Here is a 21,837-nt window from a genome sequence, read left to right on the forward strand (position 1 = left end):
ATTACACGTAATACATTTCCAGCTTTTTTTGATTCTAAATAATTTCTACATAATAATGCAGTATGTTTAGGGTCATTATCATGCATCAGAATAAAATTATCTCCGATTAATCGAAGTCCCGAAGGGATTGCACTTGTTTCCAGGATATCTCTATAATGTTCTGCTCTCATTATACCATAAATTTTATGCAAATATCCCACTCCATCCAGAGAAAAACAACCCCAAAATCACAGAGCCTTCACCATGTTTTACTGTTGGAACCAGACATTGAGTTAGCATTTTTTCTTCAGCAGATCTTCTAACGTAAACTCTTCGCTTATTTCCGAAAACTTCAAATTTTGACTCATCGGTCCAGAGTACTTGTTTCCATTCATCCATCGTCCAATTTTTGTGGAGCTGTGCCCAACGGAATCTCTTCTGTCGATTAACTTTTCGTAGATATGGTTTTCGGATAGCAACACGACCATGCAAATTAGCTTTTTGCAAACTTCGTTTGATTGTACTGACAGAAACTTTTTTTTCTCGATCACAGTTGAAAATAGCTGTTATTTGTGGAGCAGTTAACATTCGATTACGCTTACTGATGATTTTTATACGTCGGTCATCAGTTTTTGTTGTTATGCGAGAAGGACCTGTACGATTTCTGTCTTCCAAACTTCCAGATTCTCGATATCGACGAATCGAATAGCTAACTGTTGATTTACTCAGATTTAATTTTTCAGCTATTTTTTTAACTGTATAGCCTTCTTGAAGCAAAGTGAGTATTGCTGTCTTTTTTTCAACACTTATTGGCTTACCTTTAGGCATATTTTTTTCAATATTTTGAATTTACACTAAAAAAATAATTTTAATTTTACCTTTGAACTTCTGCACTTGAAATTTTTAAAACACTAACACAAAATACACAAAATATCTGCAAAAACACAGTAAACAATAGAAATACTTGTTAAATGACAAACCTAAAAGATTTAAGTTGATATTGTAAAATACAAGTTCATACGTGAGCTTTAATATGTTTCTGCGTTTTCTCTGTTTATTTATTTAAAATGAATTTAAGACTTTTCCTTGTGAGTACAATTTATGTTATTTTAAATGTTAGTTATTTTAATATATTTACATTAAAAAAACTTAATTTTGAATTTTTTTGATACAAATTTTATTTAACTTGATTTATTTTTATATAAACATAAATTTTACTAATATAAGTAAATAATTTTATAACGTAATTACATTTTAATATTGTTCTTTTAAAAAAATATTTTTTGTCCTAACTTCCGTGAGCGGCAGTGTATATATATATATATATATATATATATATATATATATATATATATATATATATATATATATATAGAATAAATAAATATAAAAAGTACGTTTCGGCTGCTATTAACGAGGTATTATTTATAACCTTTTCATAGATAAAACAACTTTTAATTAAAAAGTTTTTTTTTTTTATAAACCAACAAAAATATATACAATGCAACTTTCTCTATTAGATCAGTTTACTATAATTAGAAATTCAACTACTCCGATGGCAAATAGCACCAATCTATTTCTTGCTTTTTATTTTCTCTAAGATACTGGTTTGCTTTGGAAAAATGTTTACACCCAAAAAATCCACGATGAGCAGATAGCGGAGAAGGATGCATACCAGATAGCACTAAATGCGATGACTAAAACAAAGATACATTGCATAAACACGCATTAAGGTTTAGAGGATGTTTTATCCTCTAAACATGTTATGCTTAATAATTTTTTTTTATCAAAATATTTTTTTTGCACTACATCACAAGTTTTAATTTAAAAACAAAATTTTATTGCTAGTATTTTAATTGCAAGTCACCGACAATCGGTTTTATTTTTAAAAAAAGTTTGCAGGGGGTGACCATGAAAAGCAGAAACAAATAATTATTTAAATAACGATCTTTTCTGTTTAAACAGATATTTGTATCATAAGTAGACGAATATTATTTTAAACCTTACACTCAGTTGTTTGAATAATTATTTTATGTAAGTGTTTATGTAGCTCATTTTAACTTTCTCCAAATATCATTATTAGTCTTAATTACTTGAATAAAACAAAACACGAAAGGAGTCGCCTATAAACTACGTCACGCAATTTTTACCCGTCTTTGACCCCCTCCCCCTTGTCACAACATCGTAATAGTTTAGTAACAAGTCCCAAAATCACTAACCCCCTCCCCCTAGAGCGTCACGTAATTTATGGACGACCCCAAACTTTTATTGCATCGGTTACGTCTTATAATTTGTTCGGTTGAAAAACAAACAAATTATAAGACAAATTAAAAAAAAAAAAAAAAACGCAAAAGATGCATATCGCTATAAAGCATGCATTACTGATACACCCTACACTGTAACGGAAAAAGGTGTTAATATGTAAATAAAAAGGTGTTAGCGTAAAAAGTGTTGATAAAACGAACGCGGACACCTATATAGGTGTTCGTGTTCATGAAATAGGTGTTGAATACAAAAAACTGCGAACTGTTTCGGAAATAGGTGTTAGCGTTTAAAAAAAAAGGTGTTGGCGTGAAAAGGTGTCGAATTCGACACCTTTTCAACATATGATAAAAAAAATATGCTTACAAAAATTTTTTTAGTGCTAGTGAAAAGTTATCTGGAATAGTATCTTTGTCATTTGGCGCGAAAAATATTTATAATGGCTTTTCCTTGTGTAAAGTGTTCATTTAGTTGCAAATCTGTTAGTAATTTGCTATCTCACTACAATCGAATCCATTATGGACAAAAGTACTTTAACTTTTTATTATTTAAACAAAATATATATACACACGCATATAATATATATATATATATATATATATATATATATATATATATATATATATATATATATATATATATATATATATATATATGTATATATAAACATATATATATATATATATATATATATATATATATATATATATATATATATATATATATATATATATATATATATATATATATGTTTATATATACATATATATATATATATATAAATATATATATATATATATATATATATATATATATATATATATATATATATATATATAATATATATATCAAGGAGGTTTATTAACAGGAGACGGCATAGTTTATAACGGGTGATGCGGAAGTTATTGGACAAAATAAAAACGTCAATAACTTATCTATAAATAAAAAAACAAACTACTATTATATTTTTTTTAAATAAAGCATTTATCTTTTAATAAAAATATATTATTTTTTATATGAAAAAACACCACCATCTGCAATTGATCTCAATTTTGCTCTGACGCCTTTCATATGCGACTGTAAAAAGTTTAAATCAATTTCTTGTAGTTTTAGTTTAATGTGATCAATCAAAACTTGCTCTGTTGAAGCTTGCCAATCTCCCTCGTAAACCTTCTGTGCCAAATGTCCCCAAAAATTTTCAATTGGTCGTGCTTAAGGCACATTTGCGGGATTGGATTCTTTATCAACGTAATAGACATATTGGTCCATCCAATTTAGAGAATCTTTAAAATAATGAGAACTTGCTAAATCTGGCCAAAATAAATAGTTAAAGTCTCCATGATACTTGTGAATAAATGGAAGAAGACGTTTTTCTAAACATTCATTAATATAGATTGATAAATTGATCGCTACAGCCTTGGAAGTGCGAAACAATGGCTCGGACATACCACGGTCAGATATGGCTATCCACATTAATAATTTTTTTGGAAATTTCTCTTTTCCTATAAAACGAACACTTTCTGGGCATGCCTTTTTGTTGTTTGTTTAGTATCCAGAATTTCCAGACATGTTGTCCCCTGCAAAACAAAAGTATTTTTCGTCATCGATGACTAGAAGCGATTTTGTGTTATAGAGTTGGTTAACTAGTTTCCTGCTTCTTTTCTTTGCCTTTATTTGTTGTTCTATAGTGTATTTTGGAGTTTTTTCACGTTTTCTATATTTAATATTCATTTTTTTTAACTGAATACCAATTGTCGATTGATTTACACCGAATTTAATACCTATTTTTCTATGACTGACCCCTTTTCGATTGTTGACAAATCTCGTTAATTCGGCTTTCTTTTCTCCAGTTCAGGATGGCGGACGACCAGGGTGCTTTCTATCAGAAAACAATTGAACAGTTTCAAGTCTTTTTAGGTTATCATATATTGTACTTCGAGCAAATCCTTCCTTTTCAAAATGATTTATGATTTTTTTTTTTTTTTATATCAGGTTTATTTACAAAAAACATTTTTAGTCGCTTTCGAAAAGATTATCGTTCAGCTGCATTTAACCTCATTTTACCACAAAAACTGATTATTATGCTCAAGTAATAATCAGTTTTTGTGATAAAATCAAAGATAAGCCACAAAAACTAATTATTATGCTCAAATAATGAAATTAGGATTTGTCCGATAAATTCCGCATCACCCGTTATTTTATATAAAACGCGCTGAAGCCACTTTTGAAATTCAGTCGCCATCATGGTTAACCCAAAACATTCTTATGTTTTGCGCGCAACTTTATATTTTATTAGAAGATTTTGCTGAAATCAAATGAAAACATTGCAACAAATGATTAAATAGTTAGGCAGTTATGATTTCTAGATTATATTTTTCTATAAAGAATTGTTTTCTAACTGATTATTTGTTTCAGTTCATTCCAAATATATGGAATACTGAAATCGACATTCAGATAGTCAATAAATTATTAGCGGATTACCATATATTTTCTATACAGTGTGAAGATCTTGAGGAATAAAAACAATTGTATGTGAGTTTTTTTAAATTATATCTAAGGATAAATTGAAAAAAATTAAATATACATATCTGTCTATCTTTCTTATCAAAAGTATCATATTATATTTCTTTCGATGATATAATATAATACTTTTAATATTATAAATAAATATATAATAAATATAATATTACATATATATATTTATATATATATATATATATTATATATATATTATATGTATATATATATATTATATATATATATATATATAATATATATATATATATATATATATATATATATATATATATATATATATATATATATATATATATATAGGGGAGAGTGGGGTATTGGCGAACACCTAAGCGGGAATGCGAATTAAAGACACCAGTTATACAAAATTGATCATATTTATTGCTTATCAATTAGTTTAACTACTCAGTCACAAATCCTCAAAAGGAATTTTTAAAAATCTTATTATAAAATAAAAATTTATGCCAGAAATAAAACCATTGGTGTTCGGAATTACCCTGCCTACGTGGGGTAATTCCGAACACATTGGGGGGCAATCACAAGCACTGTTGTGTAATAGCGAATAAAAAGCTAATTGTAATAACTAAGTCTAAAAACTATATTATGCAACAAAAACAAAAAAAAGGAGTGACTTTATTTCCATAGAAGCTACAACAGAGTGTTACTCAAGAAAAAAGTTGCATAAAATTATCAGAAAAATTTAAAATCAAATTATAGTGAACAACATCCGCAGCTTCATTACACTACTGCACGTCTGGAACTGAGCATAGGATCCCTTCTCAGCAGGTAAAAAAAATTGTCGAATTTATTTTTTTACAATGCTGTTTTGACCATGTTCGGAGTTACCCCGCGTTCGCCATTACCCCACTCTCCCCTATATATATATATATATATATATATATATATATATATATATATATATAAATTTCAGCTGTCAAACATTTAAATAACAACTTTTAAATTTTTACGTGTGTGTTATATTGACATGTTATATTACGTGTGTGTTATATGTTTAATAAATATATTTATTTTATATAACTTAAAGACTCTTTAACACGTGTAATTTTTTTAGAATACCGTGTTATTTTTGTTCTGCTGAATTTGTAAACTACATTGTTGCAAAAAATCATGTTTATAGAAGGCATCAAGATGAACTGAAACATAATACTACACAGATTCAGATTGAGTCTGCTATTCAATTGGATTTGCCAATTTGTAATAGTATAAGATTATCTGATAAATATGCAGACCATATTTTTATGATAACGATGAATTATCATTTAGTTTCTGAAAAAACTTCTAAAAAGTTACTTTTACTGCACAGTGATTCAGTTAAAGCTGTATTGGGTGATGTTTGTAGATCGTTTGAAAGTTTTTTGCAACAGACTGGCATGTCAGTTCACAACCCATATGCACAATGTTTCCAGTATAAACTTCAAAGAGACAACAGCATTGATTTATGTTTATCGCATTGTATGAGCCCAGATAAATTTGATGCTTATTTAGGTGGATTGGGTCATGTTAAAGCAGTGAAAGTTACTGTTGGTGAGGATTTTTTTTATCATGTACATTTTGGAGAAAACCTAAAAAGTATTCTGAAAGGTCAAACAATTTTGCACCCAGATTCTTTATCTTTTTCAAAATCAAGCTACTTTCAAAGTTCTATACTACCATTTTCAGATCCAAACAAAACAGTATACATTGGTTTGTATTCAGATGAGTTAGAAGTATGTAACCCAATAGGCACCAGCAGGGGTATACATAAAATATCAGCAATTTATTTTTCTATTTTAAATCAAAAGAACAATGCATCTAAAATGGGCAATTATTATTTAGCTTCATTGTGTAATTTTAAAGTGGTTAAAAAAATTACACTCTATGAGTTTTGCAAGCCAAATATTGATGACTTGTTCAACTTATTATTTAATACATTTTGTGTAAATGATGAAGAGTGTCATGTAATTGCATGTTTTATGACTGCTGACAATTTAACAGCTCATCCACTTCTCGGTTTGCAATCACATTTTCATAGTGGATACATATGTAGACATTGTTACTTCTGTGTAAGACACGAAAACACAAATGTATTTCAAAGAACTCACGAATCTTACATTGTTGATAAAACAAAACAACACATGGATGTCTGTATCTGATCTCCGTTTTTACACTTACCATATGTATTTTTGCCTGCATTTTTTCCAAGTGATTTTATGCATGATTTTTTGGAAGGAATAAGCCATGTTGTAATTTCAACATTTTTGAATCAGTATATGATCAAGCGAAAACTAACATTGCTTGGTATGAATTTATTGCTAAGAGATCTAAAATTGCCAGTGAATTTAATATTGACATCAACTTATATGACATCAAAGCTGGCACTAACTGCTAGTGAGATGCTAACCATTTCATTATGTTTGCCATTGTTTCTTTTTGATAATTTTAATGACGAAGATGCACCTTATTGGGATATGATCATTATCCATCGTAATATTTTATTGATATTAAACAGCCGTGGTAATGAACATATTGAATCATTGCATTTTCTGATTCCACAACTTGTTAACTATATCAAAACATTATACAACGGCACTAGAGTAGCAGCAAAGCTCCATTTTATCACACATTATCCCGACCTTTCAAGCTACATGGGAACAATGAAAACTTTCTGGTGCATGCGTTTTGAACAACGACATCAGATTTTTAAAAAGCTAGCAAGAGTTTGTCAGCAATTCAAAAATCCTATATATTTATTTTCAAAAAGATTTCAAATGCATGAAACTTGTAGACGTCTTCTTGAAAGAAGTAATGAAATTATTTGATGTCTATTAACAATGTTTGGTATGCAATGTGCCAAGAAACAGCAATATCATTTTTTCCTTTGGTTAACTCGTATGTTGTAGAGCATCATAAAAACTTATTTTCTTTACTTGACATTTTTTCTCTTAAATTAAGTTCATCTAAATCTGTTAAAATAAGAGAAAAAGATTTTATTGTCCGGTTATTTATCATATGAATATTTATTATGAGTTAATATTTCTGCCTTTAGTGATTAATTTATTTTATTTAAAAACTAACAAAACTAGTTAAAACACAATGATACAGGGTTAAAATGGGACAGGGTTAAAAACTGAGACAAGTCTCATGTAGTAAAAATGTAAAATATATATATATATATATTTTTTATTAATTATTATAAAAAATTATTATTAATATAACATTAAATATGTACGGAAGTACATATTTCATATGTAAGGTATTTTGATATATAATCCCAATGAGTTATTTTTAGGGTACAGTATTTGAAACAGATAAACAGGGCCACTGAGAGCCAAGGTTAAAAAACCCTGGCAAACTTCCCTGCACACCTCTGGTCCAGGTGGATCTGGTCCACCTCTGTTGACTGGGGCTGCATTTGATGACGATGATTAAGATGCTGATGATGATCATCATCAGCATCTTAATCATCGATGATGATCATCATCAGCAGCATCTTAATCATCGATGATGATGATCATCATCATCATTGTTATCATCATCAAGCATACAATTGATGATGATGATGATCATCATCATCTTAACCACTGTCATCATTATCATCTTCTCTGATACACACTATAAATATAATTACTACTCTCAAACTCTCTCTATGATCATCGATTCTTTTCCTATCTTTTAAAGATAGGAAAAGATCATATATCCATCTGATCTACTTTGTTCTTTCCGGATAATTAATTAACTATGAAATTAATTATGAAATTGTGAAATTAACTATGAAATTAATTAACTATGGAATGTTTTTAGCCGGGGCCCTGGTCACTTATTACAGGTAGGTAGAGATGTAAGTTATATTAATGTGTTATATTAATGATTATATATAAAATAATGAATATATATTAAGTTATATTAATGTGTTATATTAATGATAGTTAATGATAATATATCTGATTTACTTTTAACTCTTTTTGCATTATATATTAACATCTACCTTTATTTGCAGATGCAATCAATTAATGTGCAAAAAGGTGATACAATCAAAGTTATTCTGTATACTTCGTATTCTGATTTGCTGTCAAAATGTGGCAATAAGTTCCAATGTTCGTCCAGTAATTTGCTACAATTGTATGATGGTTCTGGTGCAGAAATGATGGAGAAGAGATGATGGAGAAACCCTATGGTGGAGAAACCCTATGATGGAGAAAAGATGATGGAGAAACCCTAGATTTTTTAGTTACAAATAATAATTTGAAACTAGTTTTTTTGGAGCGTCAAGTGACAAGGCAAATAATAACTGCATCAGAAGAAGTTAAGAGAGATGAAAGTATTTCTTCAAACCAATGGCCTGGTTTGAAATTTGAAATTCCAACAGATTCAATTGTGGAAGCAAGGCTTACATGTGGTATACTTGATGCTAAATCAATAGTAGCAGATGGTCAATTTATGAACCACTGGGTTGGGCTCATTTTTCATAAAGTAATGGAATACGTTGATCAACAAAATCCGTGTGTTTTTAGTTGTATTATATTGATTTTTTATCTAAATTATGTTTAAACTCTAAGTTCTTATTGTAAATTGTTTTTATCAAAATCATAGATATATAAATAGAGTTCAATTAAATGAGCTGGTGATGGTTGTGCAAGAGTTTAGAGCTGTTCAATATTCAGTAAGTTAATTTGTGCTATAGTGGTTGAATTAAATAAATTATATAATAATTTGTTTTTTAAAAATATTTTATCCTTGCATTAAAAATCTATTTTAGCTATTTTAAAAGATGTTTGTAATAGTTGTGTTATGACTTTTAAATAAATTGAGTAAATCTTGAATAAATTTAAATAACTAAATTATTTAGTTATTTAAATTTCAATTTATTTAAACATTCAAAATAAATTTAAAAAATATATTTAATATGTGATTTTTAATTTATTTTGAATGAAATTTTAATAAATTATAAAGTAATTCTTAGTAGTTTTTTATATTTTAATATCATATTTATAATAATAACGAAACAAAACTATACAAACCTGTTAAATCAATTGTTTGATTTTTCCAACTAATTTTTGACTAATTGACTTAATTGACTATATACGATATATATATATATATATATATATATATATATATAAATATATAAATATAAAATTAATTTTTTTACTACTAGAAATGCTTCCACGAGAGAATTATTAACAGGTTTAAAAATTATAGAAGAAAAATGAATTGTGCTTCTGTCATTGAAAATCGAAAGAAATATGCAAAAGCTGCTATGACAAAGGCAATAAAAAGGTATTTTAACCTTTTTTTATGCTTGATTATTATGTTTATATCTTTGAGATGTTCCATAAACTATATTTGATTATAAAAGTGTTCACACTCCTCCTTAAAAATCTTTAAAAATTTTAAACCTCCTCAAATATCCATAAAAGAAAAAAAAAAGTCATTTCTCCTAAAATTCTCCTACTTTTATTTTTGTTAATAATGACAAATATTAATAATTTTGTTTAATATATTATAATAATATTATATATATATATATATATATATATATATATATATATATATATATATATATATATATATATATATATATATATATATTATTTTCATAATGTAATATTAAAATATATGTAATGATATTTCAGTAACCAATATATAAAATATATATGTTAATATTTCAGTAAATATTTTGTTTTATAATGCGACCATATATTTATATTGTGTTCTAATCTATTTTAGAGCAGTAAGTGACAGCGATATTAGTCAACCTTTAAGACTTAAAAGCAATACAAATGAAGTATTAGAAGTTGCAAATGAGGCATATGTAAGTCTAGTTTACTATTCTCTCATCTAGATTGATACAAAAAATTTGTATTTAATCCAGTACAACCTGCTTCATGTTACTGTCAGAAAGGGCATCTGGTTTAAAGCTTTCGTTAATGCCATTTATATGTCACTATGGAGAATCATCCAAACCACAAGTGTGGAATTATGGATGTTAACTTACAAAAAAAAAAACTTTATATCTGCTTTGTAAATCAATATTTTTTTTGGTTGTACTAATGTTTATGATATATTTTAGTCAAATATTTTAGCTTGTCAGAGTTTCAAACAATGTTCAAACCTCACTTGAAGCAGAAGTTTTAATGGAAACAACTTTCATGCAACGGAATAATGCAAGAGAAACTGTTGGCTTTTCGACAGAGTTAGAGTTATTCAAGTCCTATTTTTTGTCAGCTGAAAATGTAAGAGCCTTATTTCTTCACTTAACATTATTTTTACCTATTCATACAAAAATGATATTTTTTTAGGTATATAATGAAAGCAAGAGAATGCTACAAGTTTATGAACTGAATAAGAACTCGCCGTACAAGGATAATGGATTAGGCTTTGAAGGGGTTCAGGTTTTACTAAAAGATTCTCTTAGAAATATTTGTTTGAAATGGGCCCCTTTTTTAAAGAGATATTCATCTCTTCTTAATCTAGTAAAGATGGTAAACCCTACCATGGCTTCTTCTGAATCAAATATAATTGGATTTCAATTTATTGTGGCTAGATGTCGTCAAAAAATGGTAGAATTTACTGAAAAGGTTAGTTTAACTTTAAGGTTATAATTTTATTAAGTTCAATACCCCCCCTCCCCAAAGGCTTGGGAGCTACATTTTTAAGTTCTCAACTCTTTAAATTCACAAGCTTTGAAGAAAAACACAACCTTCGATGTACTACATGGAAAAATAAGTTAAACGCAGTACATCAAGCAGGGCCGGATTTACCAATAGGAATCTTTATGTTTATTTAGTTTTAGTTTTAGCCAAATTTTGGTATATATGAGTAATAAGAGCCCAAATATCTTATTCTGCCTAGGGCCTCCTGGTATATAAATCCGGCCCTGACTACAAGTGGCGAGATGAGGGATCAAACAGGCTACCACTACATCATTTAAATATTTTTTTCAAAGTTTCTTTAATCATTTAAAATAAAATTGATAATAATAATAATAATAAAACTTAGTTTAAAGTGATTGTTATGCCTTGAAACCCCATTCCCATCATATAACTGTATGCACTTATAGGTTGTTGTTTTTGATATATTATTTATATATTTTTAATATATAAGTTGTTTATGAATACATATATTAAAAAAAGCTTTTATGAATTTTATTTTATTTTTTTGATTAACATTTAAAATAACTTATATTGATCTATTTCATTTATTTATTTAATTATAGAATATGATTCGTCTTCAATACGAAAATGGAGATTTTGCAGTTAGATTTGATAAATTTTCTATTCCTTGTGCAAACTTAATTGAAGTTCTTCTTGTCAGCACATTGCTAAGTGTGGCATTTAATTTAATACATTGCAGAAAACAAGAGGCAGTATTTGAAATCTTAGAAATAATGATGCAAATTAGAAAAATGAGTAACATTAAAATTGTAAAATCTATAATGTTACTTTTATAATGACTTTGTTGCAATGATTTAAATCTATTTTCGATTTGGTTTTATCTATAACGTATTGTAATTTGGTTTTAACATTTAAACTTTTAACATTATTTTATTTTATAAATACACTTTCTTATTATATAAATTGTTTGAAGTTTAATTTTTTTGTGTCATATTTGTCAAGTTATTAATAAAATATATTATAATATATATGCTGATTGTAATTGATTATAAGGCTTGAATTGTTAGTTCTAAATTAGAACTGATTTTAAGACTCTGATGGTTAATAGAACTTTTAATCAAAATGAGTATGAGGTTCAAATGAGTATAACCAGTTGTGTATTAAAAGTTATATTAAATCATCAGAGCCTTAAAATCAGTTAATACACCATACAAATAATACTACTGATTGTAAGGCGTTAAAGAAAAATAACTAACAAAGAAATGAATAAAAAAAAGTGTATTTAATTTTAATTAGCTGTAATTAAAAGTTATTTGCTAACCAAATTATAGTATTTTATATTTAAAATAATGATATGAAAAAGTTTTGGAAAACTTTTCAGAAACCTATTTGATACATGCAGTATCAGATATTAAATATTGTATATAAATGTATAATGTAACTTTTCTTAATTTGTATGTTAATTGTTTTATGAAGATCTTATTTGTTCTCATGATTTTTGTTTTGTTTATTCAGGGGTATAATAAATGTAAAACCACAATGAGTTGAACAAAAGATTAAAATTCCGACTAAAAATATTCAAGTGACAGAACTGTCTTTATTGAGAATTCTTTCTCGACATCTACAGATGAAAATCTGAAGGTGATGAAAAATTAACATTTCTTGGTTTTTCTTTTATAAAATAAACTAAAAATGAAATATAATAGAAATATTTTTTAGTACTTATTATTATATTTTTTTAACAATAAATTATAAAAATATTTGCTCTTTTTTAGAGAATCGTCAAATGTCTGGAGAGTGGATGCTTTATTTTACCAATTCGACTCAGGTTCTGTTAGTCAACATGACAATCCGTTTCATTACGAAAAACTGTGAATTCTCAAGCAGCCGAGTATATTTAAAAAAAAAACTTTAAAAACTTGAATTACAATTTTATTAAAAATTTATAAATTTGTTTTTTACTGATAACTTTTATTTGTTATAACATATGCTTGCATAGTCTTAATCTAAAGCAGTCAAATATATTTTCAAAGTTACGAAACAAGACGAACATTATAAAATTTAGAATACTTTGTTAAAATAATTTTTTCCATTAATTTTTGTGTTTTTAAGTGATATATTTATCTGTTATACCATCAGTTTGTATATTTATAGCTTAAATATGTGTATATAATATCAATAATTTTTTTTCAAAAGTGTTGTCTGCTTATTTGGGTAGTCTTTTCAAAATACTTTAGTTTCGGAAGATCTTGTGAAAAGTATGCCAAGTATGAGTGGAGTATGCACAAAAGATCAAGCGTCAGCTTAAAATCAGCATCATAAAAGCATTTTAATTGCGTCATCACTTTTATGGCTTAAATGTAACATGAACACCTTTTTTTTGCAGCAACACCTTTTTAACGGCAACACTTATAGGTGTTAATGTGCACGAACACCTTTTTTTTGCATCAACACCTTTTTTTTGCATCAACACCTTTTTACGGCAACACCTAATAGGTGTTCATATAGTATCACGCATCAACACCTTTTTTCTTTAACATCAACACCTTTTTCCGTTACAGTGTATGAAAGTTTTTTCTAATAAGCATATAATATTTTTCATATAATTAATGCTTTACATAAATACCACTGGCTTTAAATAAAAACAATATTTTACAACAAGTTACATCTAGTTAAAACAATATATTAAGATAATAATAATAAGAATAATAATGATAATAAAGCATATGAAAATTTAACGCACATAAAGAAAATTGTTTTGCAATGACTTTTTAACGCAATGATTTTCAATGCAATGAATTTTTTAAAAAACATCTTTAAAATGTTGAGTAAGAATTCTTACCATATGCTTATTTTTTTTAAATTGTTAACCTACTCTCATCTACCTTGTTTTGTTAAAAAATTGTTAACCTACCAGAGCCGACGACACGAGTTTTAAAGTGGAGGGGCACAACCATTATTTACAATTATTTTTTATTTTTTGTTTTATTAATTATTTTTAAATAGTGATATATAGTTTTTTATAGTTATATATTATTTGTTTTTATTTTCATTTTAGCCATTTATTATATATGTTTTAATATACGTGTGTTATTATTATTTTGTTTCTTTTTATTTTTAGTGTTTTCGATTTTATTTTGTCGTTTTTTTGTTGTTTTCTTTTTGATTTTTTTTTTTTTTTGCCAAAAGTATGTAAGGTAATTTTTTGTTTTGTTTGTAATGTTTGTTGTAACTTTTATTTTGATTTTCTCAGTGCTTTTATATTTTGATTGATTGAATCGACAATTTCTAAAAATAGTCCTTCATGTCTAGAATTTTCAAAAACAAAGAGATAAAAAAAATCCTTTAGAAAAAAAGTTAATGAAGGAGGGGGGCGGGGGAACGCACCTCTTCCACACCCGATGTCGTCGGCCCTGCCTACTCTCATCTACCTAATTGTAGGAAGAAAGTTAAATAGTTACACGAAGTGGATACAATTCATAAAAATTCATAGATTGCTTCCATTCAAATTATTTTAACAATGATATCTCTTATACACAAGTGAAAATATAATAAATACAAAATTAAAAAAAATAAAAAAAACAGTACTTCATTTGTTCAAGGCTTCAAACAATTATTGGATAACATTTTTCACATTAATTCTTATAATAATATTTTTTATACTAAGTCTTCAATTAGAAATATTATGTTAAAATCAGACTAATGCAAAATGAGATAATGTCAACTTTGAAGCTCTCAAAAGTCAAGTTGAAACTCGAGGATTAGATAGGAAAGTTGAATTGTTAAATAACAGTTTCAATTGAGATAGTGAAATTCAAAATCTATGAAAACACTTGCAATGAAAAATTAGAAAAACCCTGCTCCGGTTTGCGTGCCACCATCGTATTATAGAATTATTTCTTGGTTCATTTTGAAAAACTTTATTTAAAAACAGACAAAAACTGATGTTATTATAAATTTAAAATTATTAAAATAAAATTGCTTCACTAAAAAAACTTCTTCTTGCAACTTCCAACAGGTTTCTTGAAATCGAAAAATCTTTTTTTCAAAAATGTGAATGAAAATCGTATTTACTTTAAAAATGTACATTTTAAGTGTTTCATATAAGATAATTATATTAGCATTTTTCCTATAGGCAGAGATGTGTCACACCCAATGGCAAAAAAAATTACTCTGACAAGCTCCAGAAAAACCCTTTGGTGGGAGCAATTCTGACAGTTTCCTGATCTCAAAACTATAAAAACTGAAGTCATCCACCACCGTCCGTGGAAGAAATTTCATTTTTAAATTTTTGCTTTATAAAAAACAGCAAGTGACAGCATTAAAAGTTTTTGGCATTTTTAGAGCAGCAAACAAAGTTTCAAATTATTTTAAAAATTATTTTATACTTTGCAAAAGGTTTTATGAAATGCTAATGCAGATTGATTAGGTTTGTTTTCATTAATGCTCTTCTGATGTTGATGCATCCGCGTACTTACCTGCATTTTTGTTTCACCTATGTTAACTTTGGAGCAGTTGCATTTTATTATATAGGTTCCAGGTTGGCTGTTACTTGGTAGTTTTGTTTTGTTTTTTGATGTTAATTAAGATCTTAAATTTGGGTTTGATTTAAATACTGCTCTGTATCCTGCTTTTCGGAATATTTTTCCAAGTCTTGGTGAAAGGCCTGGTACCCAAGGTAAAGACACTACAGGAAGATTGTTGCATTCTGATGGAATTTTGTTTTTATTTTGTCTTTTTTGATGAAATTGGTGTGTAATATTCCTCAATAGCTTTTCATCATACCCATTTTCAATAAACATGTCAATTAAAAAATTTATTTCATTTTGCAAATGATTTTTACAAGAGATAGAGTAAGCTCTGTGGAGAAAACCTTTAAATATAGCTGTTAAAATATTCGGATCATGATTTGAATGCGGTTTAATTTAAATGTTAGTGATTGCCTCTTTTCGATAAACTTTGTACTCATATTTTCCTAGTGTGTTATTTGTAATGGTTTTCAACTTCAATTGTGTGTTGTATTGCAGGATGTTGTTGATTTAAATTATCTTGGAACTGTTTTGCTTGTTTGATGTTAGGAAATCTTGCAGACTATCGTCAACGTATCTTAAAAATGATTTTAGATTAAGTGCAGGATTTTTGTCAAAGCCATTTTAATTGCATTATTTTCATGGAATGGTAGAAAAGATTCCGCGAGAACAACCATGAAAGAAAGTCTGATTGGTCCTGAGTTTTCCATTACGTGAATCTCATTGTTCCAATGAAAATAGCATTGATATAAGCAAAGTTCTATGAGGTACTTTATTTCAGGTATACTTAGTTTTGTTAAGTTTTTATATGATAAATTGTTACTTAATTGTTCTAAAAGTATAACGGTGGCTTCTTTTAACGGAATTGACGGGTACAAATTTACAACATCATAAGACACTTGAATATAATTGTTGGCGACATTCCAATTTTCAGCTGTTTTTATAAAGTCAAAAGAGTTTTTTAATCATGTCGGATTTTCATTTAAGACTGGTTGTATTGTCTTAACTAAGAATTCTGATATTCCGTGGTTTGGTGTGCCAATGGTAGAAATAATTATTCTCATAGGGTACGATTTTTCTGGTTTATGAGCTTTTATTACTCCATACATTCGAGGTGGGATAGGATCACTTGGATATATTTTTTCGTATTCCTCTTTAGAAAAACGCTGTTTTTTAGTTTCGTAGTTTTGAAAGAAATCTTCTAATTTTTGCCTCGCAACTGGCAGCAGGGTCTTCACTAATAATTTTTGTCGGACCAATTTGTTCACGGATTTTTTCTAAGGCTTAAGAATGTTCAATTCTTACAAAACCTGTTCGTTTGTCAAACGGGTATATAGCAATGGTTTCATCGTTTTTTATTTCTCTAAAAGATATTCTCTGTTCTTTTGTCAGATTGTTATTTATTTTTTTCTCAGTTTTTAGTATTCTTAAAACATTTTTCCTTAAATTTTGTGAGTTTTCTACTTTATTGTTGTATTCTAATTTTAACGTAGAAGACTCTGTTGTTGTTATAATATCCATGTATGGTATCGACTTTAAAGATGGTACAAAATTTGGACCAAGGTTTAGAAAATCATTTTGACTTATATAAATATCGGTATCGCAAAGGTTTAAAACTGTGTCCTTTTTATATTTTGTTGTTTTCCTTGCAATATCTTTTCCATTTGCATGTTCACTTTGAAGTATGTTAAACTTTTTGATTAATCGTTCTTTTGATTTAATAAACATGCTTTCCCTTGATTTTTGAGTAATTTGTTATAATTTAATAGTCTTCTTCATTAAGTTTACATTTAAGAAAGTTTTGAAGTTTTTTAACATAATTTCAACAAAAAGTTTCAAATTGTAAACAATTAAAAGCATAAAATCTGGTTAGAGAAACTAATTAGAATCTAAAACTCCAAATAATTTCATTTTTAATAAATCTAAGAATGAGCAATTGTTAATGATTTACATTGCTCTTTTGCTATGTTAACTTTAGATATTCAGTTTAAAATTTTGCGATCATTAATTGAATATTGTTTGTAACTTCCATGCTGTAAGTTAACCAAGATTATAGGCAGAGATGTGTCACACCCAATGGCAAAAAAAATTACTCTGACAAGCTCCAGAAAAACCCTTTGGTGGGAGCAATTCTGACAGTTTCCTGATCTCAAAACTATAAAAACTGAAGTCATCCACCACCGTCCGTGGAAGAAATTTCATTTTTAAATTTTTGCTTTATAAAAAACAGCAAGTGACAGCATTAAAAGTTTTTGGCATTTTTAGAGCAGCAAACAAAGTTTCAAATTATTTTAAAAATTATTTTATACTTTGCAAAAGGTTGTAACTTCCATGCTGTAAGTTAACCAAGATTAAAAAATAATTTTTAATTTTGAATCTATATAATTTTTACCAAATCCAGGAAACAGCAATTATCATTTTTAAATTTATGCTGTTACTCAAATTTTGAACTGTGCACTTAAAAAATCTACATTTCAGTATTGTTATTGAAATAAAGAATAATTTCTTCAGTTTCTAAACCTAAATTGAAGCAAAAAAATGCCAAATCAAGCCAAATCACACAATAACTGCAGAAAAACCGTCTGTTTTCTCTGCATGAGAAAGAGCTCAAGGTATTGTGTTATTTTTTCCTTTTTCTTTTATACTTTGATTTATTTATAAAACATTTATTTCTTCATTTGAATATTTAACATAAAATTCTTTTGATATACATTATCAGATAAGCTTTATGTAATGTTTACATAATTCTCACAAAATCTATGATGGATGATGTGTTGAGCATACTTTCATCAAGTCTTGATTTTGCTGACAACAGAGTGCCTCTTGGAATATGTGATCACCATAGGAAGATTCTTGCCGAATCACCATAGGAAAGAGGAAGAATGGAGCAGAAGTCAATTTACCATCTTTTTGACTTCACATTTGTCAAAGTTCGATATTCAACAAGAGACAACAACTGTGACTGCCTAATCTGCCAGATTGGTCAAATGAAAGTTTTTGAAAAGCACCCAATTGAAGATCAAGAAAAATTGGAAACAGGCCAAACTCAAAGAAGATGCTCAGACTGCCTCTCCATTATTGGAAGAGGCATCTCACACAACTGTAACACGTCCACATCTTAAGAAAATATGAGACAACTAGCCATCACAGATTCTAAAGTCTCTGAGCAAATTGCATCCACTATTGTTGCAGTCAAAGAATCCTCTCCACATGGGACAATCAGACTGTCTCATGCAGGTGGTGGTCGCCCCCTACCACTAAATAAAGGTAATTTTATGTTCAACTAATTAAAAGTATCTTTCAATTAGTTGAACATAAAATAAACTTTTAGTAAAGTCAACTGAGTGAGACAGTTGCTTTTTGCTAGAGTTAAAAAAATTAAATGACATTACTATGAATGTTATAAATCAAGACAATAATGTGATGTAATGATAACTTTCAGGTTCATCAAGAGCAAAAAGACTCTTTTGTGATGGCCCTATATTAAGCACTCAGGGTCTCGTGCAAGTCAAGTCAACACAGGCCTGTCAAACACAAACATGAAGAAGCTTGCTTCAACCATCCATCACGTGTCCAAGGGTCATTTTGGAACCTAACTTCTATGAAAATTTTTGTGATGCAGGAAAACAACTCAAAGATCATTTCATCCAAACAAAAATTGAGGTCAGTAATGGTAAGTTGCAGAAACCCCAACAAATTGTTGTGCATTGTAAAGATCTTGCAGATCTCCTCAATGATGTTCTGTTGAAAAAACAAATCTATTCATCACACATTGTAAAGTTTGACCTTGATGGTGGTGGTGGTTTCTTGAAAGTAAGTTTGGACATTCAGGAAGCAGAGCAGAGCATGGAGACAGGATCACCACCAGGCAAAAAAACTTTAGCCACATCAACTGCCAGGGACAGTGGAGTCAAGAAGCAGCTGCTAGTTGCAATTGCTGAGGATGTGCCTGAAAATTACAGTAATATTCAAAAGATACTCAATCTTCTTGGAATCAAGAAAGTTGACTTCCTTCTCTCAACAGATTAGAAGTTAGCCAACATTGTTTGTGGCCGTCAGTCACATGCCAGCTCTCACCCTTGCACATGGTGTGATGCATCTCACAAGAATTTAGCCCAATGTGGCACCCCTTGAACATTTGGCTCTTTGAAACAATGCTTTGAGGATTTCAATGCAAGTGGTTAGCATTTGAAGAAAGCTAAGCTATTCAAAAATGTTGTCAACTTGCCACTTCTAAATGTGCCAGACAGCACACTTGTCTCGGACGTTCAGAAGTGGAGTTCCATTGGTCATTCCACCAATGGAACTCCACTTACTTCTGGGTGTTGTAAACTATCTTTACAACATTCTAAGGGAGTCTTGGCCAAAAGTCTCAGCTTGGCTAAATGATCTATATATCAAACCAAAGCCTTTTCATGGTGGGCAGTTTGCTGGCAATGAAGCAGGAAAATGCTGAAGAATGTGGATCTTCTTCAGAAAATGGCAGAACAAGATTGTGCATTTTATATCTTTGATATAATTGACACACTACGAAAATTTGATTCTGTGGTTTCTGGATGCTTTGGAAACAAATTGGAACCTGACTATGTAGAAAAAATTGATGAATTTCACACTGCATACTTGTCTCTGACAAGTGGAAGCATCACTCTAAAGGTTCATGCAGTATTTTTCCACATGAAAAACAAAGGGAACCACTAGGAAAATACAGGGAGCAGGCATTAGAGGCTTTGCACCACAACTTCAAATTACACTGGAGTAGATACAAAAGGCCAATTGATCACCCTGAGTATGGGAAGTGGATGCTTGACTATAACAGCAAAAGCTTGTAAGGAAGAGAAAAGTATCAATACTAGAAAATAGTGCACATTTTCTAATATAATACATAATAATATATAATATATTGTTGAGTAAAAATGTTTTGTACCATAGCTTAAGGATCATTGATGAAACTATCAAAGATGCAATTTTCCATTGTAGTTTCTTCTGATTTTGCAGATTATTTTATAGCAACTATTGAATATCTTTTGTTTTAGAAAAAAATAGTATTTAAAAACTTGATTTGTTATATAATCTTTTGCAATTTTTTGTTAAACAGTTACCTTTTGTGTTTTTTATGCTAATCTAGAATAAAGAATATTTATAATACTGTAAATATGAAAAAAATATTGAGTGCTGCCATTTTCAATTTTTTAAGAATAAGCAAAATTTTAAACACACTTTTCTTCTGCGAACGGTGATAGATGATTTCAGTTTTTATAGTTTTGAGATCAGGAAAGTGTCAAAATTGTTCCCACCACAGGGTTTTTCTGGAGTTTGCCAGAGTAATTTTTTTCTTCTGTCAATGGGTGTGGTGTCTTTATAACAAAGTAGACGATGAGGAATGTTTTAAAATTTCTTCATCAGAAAGGGACGTAAAATTTATTTAATTAAGATTAATCTATTTTCAAACCTTTAGGGTAACGAATAATAAATGCGGCTATTTAAAGTAACTAATAATAAATGCGGCTAACTGTGAAACCTTTATCGTAACTATTAATACAAGAAAACTCATAAAAAAAGATAGTTCGAAATATCGAACTTAAAAACAAATATTCAAAATATCTACATAAAAATAAATATATAGAGCATATTGAAATAACATTTCTTATCTTCAGCACAAGGCTGTGGAAATCTTTTTTTTATAGTTGTCAAAAATCACAGAAAATTATTAATAACAGGCATTTATTTGATGATTTAATATGATACAAATAATAACTGCTTTTAAAACTCTTTTTTATGAAATGAAGTAGCCTGAATTACAGGACAAAAAGTTATTATATAAAAAAATTATATTAATTTGCCGCCGTTATATGTAGAAAACCAATTTAAATAAATTTAAAAAATTCCATTAATAATTGAAGTTTAGGTTTTATTTCAAA

The 21,837-nt window shown here is 28.3% G+C and overlaps 2 protein-coding genes across 2 annotated transcripts in view; one reads left to right on the forward strand and one right to left on the reverse strand.

Annotated features, from left to right (window-relative positions):
- Nucleotides 1-1,431: 1,431 nt before the first annotated feature.
- The window catches only part of LOC100207347 (uracil-DNA glycosylase), a 38,644-nt gene continuing 18,238 nt past the window's right edge, over nt 1,432-21,837 (reverse strand). The window contains exon 8 of the mRNA XM_065792256.1: nt 1,432-1,676. Within this exon, the coding sequence (XP_065648328.1) occupies nt 1,527-1,676 (150 nt within the window). The 3' untranslated portion in view covers nt 1,432-1,526. The remainder of the gene's footprint in view (nt 1,677-21,837) is intronic.
- LOC136077932 (uncharacterized) lies at nt 9,938-12,420 on the forward strand. Its single transcript, XM_065792257.1, has 4 exons — nt 9,938-10,053; nt 10,504-11,009; nt 11,076-11,354; nt 11,993-12,420. Exons 2-4 carry the CDS (start codon nt 10,911-10,913, stop codon nt 12,224-12,226), a joined length of 612 nt encoding a protein of 203 aa, XP_065648329.1. The 5' UTR covers nt 9,938-10,053; nt 10,504-10,910; the 3' UTR covers nt 12,227-12,420.

Source organism: Hydra vulgaris, chromosome 03, assembly GCF_038396675.1.
Source record: "Hydra vulgaris chromosome 03, alternate assembly HydraT2T_AEP".
In the NCBI taxonomy this organism is placed as follows: domain Eukaryota; kingdom Metazoa; phylum Cnidaria; class Hydrozoa; order Anthoathecata; family Hydridae; genus Hydra; species Hydra vulgaris.

Excerpts from the sequence above, each read along its gene's own strand:
- LOC136077932 (XM_065792257.1), top strand. The coding sequence starts at position 10,911 with ATGGAAACAACTTTCATGCAACGGAATAATGCAAGAGAAACTGTTGGC. Across the intron at positions 11,010-11,075 it reads ATTTTTTGTCAGCTGAAAAT|GTATATAATGAAAGCAAGAG; the intron begins GTAAGAGCCTTA and ends ATATTTTTTTAG. Across the intron at positions 11,355-11,992 it reads TGGTAGAATTTACTGAAAAG|AATATGATTCGTCTTCAATA; the intron begins GTTAGTTTAACT and ends ATTTAATTATAG.